A 3732-nucleotide genomic window follows, 5' to 3' on the forward strand; every position below is an offset into this window, starting at 1 on the left:
TTGAAAAAGCCACAAATGTTTGTATGTTTTACATTTCTCTTGTTCTACTGAGAGTGAAGGTAGCTGATAGATATTTCCTAAATACACAATGCTATCTAATAGAGAACAAATGGCTGTGGATGATAAAAGTAACATACTTACCTTCTCTTTATTATATAACTCTTCTTAATGATGTATTCCTCTTGGATGCTGTGGTCTCTACAAAAATTTGAGTAATATTCTCAAGGTAATTTTGTTTGTGCATTTTTATTGAACTGATATATTTTTTGATTTATGATGACTTGGACTTACTAATCTGCTACACTCCTTATGTATTTATTCTACCTTAATTTCATGTTATGTATGCAAAATATATTTATCCCTGTCTAGTAGTTATTGTTTTTTTTTTATTTTTGTTTATTTCAGCCATGACTCCACATGATACCCAAGAATATTCACCAGAGAAGGGCATAAAACATATATTTCACAAATTGATAAATGGGAAATATAGAAGTTGTGATCTTGACTATTTACAACAAAAGAAAATATGGAAAACCACAAGTGAGAGTGAACACCAGAAATCATATAAAAAATCAGGCCTTGTTCACCACCAGAGAATTTATACTGGAGAGAAGCCCTACAAATATAAAAAATGTGGCAAAGCTTTTAGTAAAATAAATGATCTTATTAACCACAGAGTAACCCACACTGGACAGATGCCCTACCATTGGGCAGAATGTGATAAAGTTTATAAAGAAAAATCAATCTTTATTAAGCAAAGCAAAATTCTCACTGAAGAGAAGCCCTACAAATGTGAAGAATATGGTAAAGTTTTTAGTCAAAAATTAAACATTATTTACCAAAGAAGAATTCACACTGGAGAAAAGCTCTACAAATGTAGAGAATGTGGCAAAGCTTTTAGTCAAAAAACAGACCTTATTCACCACAGCAGAACTCACACTGGAGAGAAGCCCTACAAATGTAAAGAATGTGGCAAAGATTTCAGTCATATATCACTCCTTATTCGCCACAGAAGAACTCACACTGGAGAGAAGCCCTACAAATGTAAAGAATGTAGCAATGCTTTTAGTCAAAAATCAGACCTTATTCACCACAGCAGAACTCACAGTGGAGAGAAGCCCTACAAATGTAAAGAATGTGGCAAAGCTTTCAGTAGAAAAGTAGGACTTACTTACCACAGCAGAACTCACACTGGAGAGAAGCCCTACAAATGTAAAGATTGTGGCAAAGCTTTCAGTAGAAAAGAAGGACTTACTTACCACAGGAGAACTCACACTGGAGAGAAGCCGTACAAATGTAAAGAATGTGGCAAAGCTTTCAGTAAAAAATCAGACCTTATTCGCCACAGCAGAACTCACACTGGAGAGAAGCCCTACAAATGTAAAGAATGTGGCAAAGCTTTCACTCGAAAATTACAACTTATTCGCCACAGCAGAACTCACACTGAAGAGAAGCCCTACAAATGTAAAGAATGTGGCAAAGCTTTCACTCGAAAATTACAACTTATTCGCCACAGCAGAACTCACACTGGAGAGAAGCCCTACAAATGTAAAGAATGTGGCAAAGCTTTCAGTCGAAAATCACACCTTATTTGCCACAGTAGAACTCACACTCGAGAGAAGCCCTACAAATGTAAAGAATGTGGCAAAGCTTTCATTCAAAAATCACACCTTATTTGCCACAGTAGAACTCACACTGGAGAGAAACCCTACAAATGTAAAGAATGTGGCAAAGCTTTCAGTCGAAAATCAAACCTTATTCGCCACAGCAGAATTCACACTGGAGAGAAGCCGTACCAATGCAAAGAATGTGGCAAAGCTTTCAGTCGAAAATCACACCTTATTTGCCACAGAGAATTCACACTCGAGAGAAGCCCTACAAATGTAAGGAATGTGGCAAAGCTTTTAGAATAAAACAGGCATTATTCACCATAGAAGAACTCACTCTGGAGAATAGTCCTAAAAATGTGAATAAAGTGGCAAAACTTTTAATAAAAAATAAAACTTTATTCACCACAGCAGAAGACACAATGGTGAATATGAAATGTAAATAAAGTGATAATACTTTTAAAGAAAAACTAAACCTCATTAACAACAGAATTTATACAGGAAAGAACCCCTATGAATGAAAACAATGTATCAAAGCTTTTAATAAGAAATCATTTCTTTTTCACCACTAGGCTATTTATTCTGAAAAGAAGACATATAAATATAGAGAATGTAGAAATATTTAAAATTATATGTTGTACATTACTAGAAATCAGATAAAATATGCTGGAGTGAAGCTTTATAAATGAGACCATTGAACCATTCCTCTAAGAAAGGGTAAAAATTTAATCGCCACCACAATAATCTTAGCAGAGAGAAAGTTTTGAAATGTGAAAATTGACAATGTGACAATGCCTCCAAAATGTATTCACCAATACTCAGCACCTGTGGATACATACTGGTAAGAGAGAAAACAAATGGGGGATAAAACATTTCATTGCCACATGTTTCTTAAACACTACTGATTGGTGTAGAATTCACTGTCCCCAGAAACTCTAAAATGTTAAATAATATTTCCAAAACTTAATCAAATTTTAAATTCATTGAACATCTGAAAACTCATACCAGTAGTGAACATTGAAAATATTTTGTACAAAATGTATGCCTTATACAACAACTAAACATTTATAGTAAACACCCTGACAAATATGAGAGTAAAATCATTATCTATACATTAAACCTTGATATATATGAGTATCAGTAAAAGACACAACTCATTTAAATATAGAATATAAGTAGTTGTGTTTAACTTTTGTTTAAATTTATTAAGCATTATCAAGTTATTTGGTAGTAATATCAGTCATAAATATCATACATGTATGGTGCAGAAACCTTATCTTTGAAAGCTTATAATTTTCTTCTAAATAAAGTATTACTATTTTCACTTTTAAATATTAGAGAAAACAGTTATAAGAGATCTATCTTTTGATGTTTAACACTGAATTGTAATACTTTACACTTTATTTATTTATTTTTTTTTTGTATTGCAGTTTAAATTTAAGGATTTTTAAACACTGAGCCACATTCCTAAGCCCTCTCCCCACTATTTCAAATTCTGGGACTGGTCTTGCCAAGTTGCTTGAAATCACACTAAGTTTCTGAGGCTGAGTTTAAACTTCTGAAAATACTCAGCTTCCCAATTTGCTTGGATTACAAGCAAGGACCATCATGCTCACTTTACAGTGCATTTTTTTTACCTATATTTACCTTATGTATGCAATATGTCTTTATAACTGAATATTTGTTTATATGTTAACACTCATGTATTGCATCATGTCAAAGTGTTCCACTTGACTAAATTATTTATGCAACAGTAAAACATACTATTGAATAAATAATACTCTAGCATCTCTCAATACTTTTACACATTTTAATAAAACTTAATATGGAATATAATTGCATAAGTCAGATCATTATAATTTTCTCTGTTTGTATTTACAGTGAAATTAAGTGTTCTATGAAGGACATAGATATAAAAAAAGCCCCAGATTTTCATATCTTGAATTACAAATTTTAACATTTTAACAATTCCTAATGATTTGAAGAGACTGAATTTCCACAAATGTAAAGATAGCTCTTGTGGAGAGAAGAGCTTTATCTTTCTTGTGTGTGCATAATGGCCTTCTAGACTTCAGCCTCATTGGGGCCATTTCATTTTTCTGTAAATGAATGTTTTGTTTTCTAT

General features: G+C 32.6%; 1 protein-coding gene across 1 annotated transcript; it reads left to right on the forward strand.

Moving 5' to 3' along the window:
- The first annotated feature begins 695 nt into the window (after nt 1-695).
- Nucleotides 696-1956, forward strand: LOC139704441 (zinc finger protein 84-like). The gene is given in 3 exon segments (XM_071607287.1): nt 696-1848; nt 1851-1904; nt 1907-1956. Coding segments are annotated over 3 exon segments (1257 nt in total).
- The last annotated feature ends 1776 nt before the right edge of the window (nt 1957-3732 follow it).

Source organism: Marmota flaviventris, unplaced genomic scaffold (assembly GCF_047511675.1).
Source record: "Marmota flaviventris isolate mMarFla1 unplaced genomic scaffold, mMarFla1.hap1 Scaffold_61, whole genome shotgun sequence".
NCBI lineage: Eukaryota > Metazoa > Chordata > Mammalia > Rodentia > Sciuridae > Marmota > Marmota flaviventris.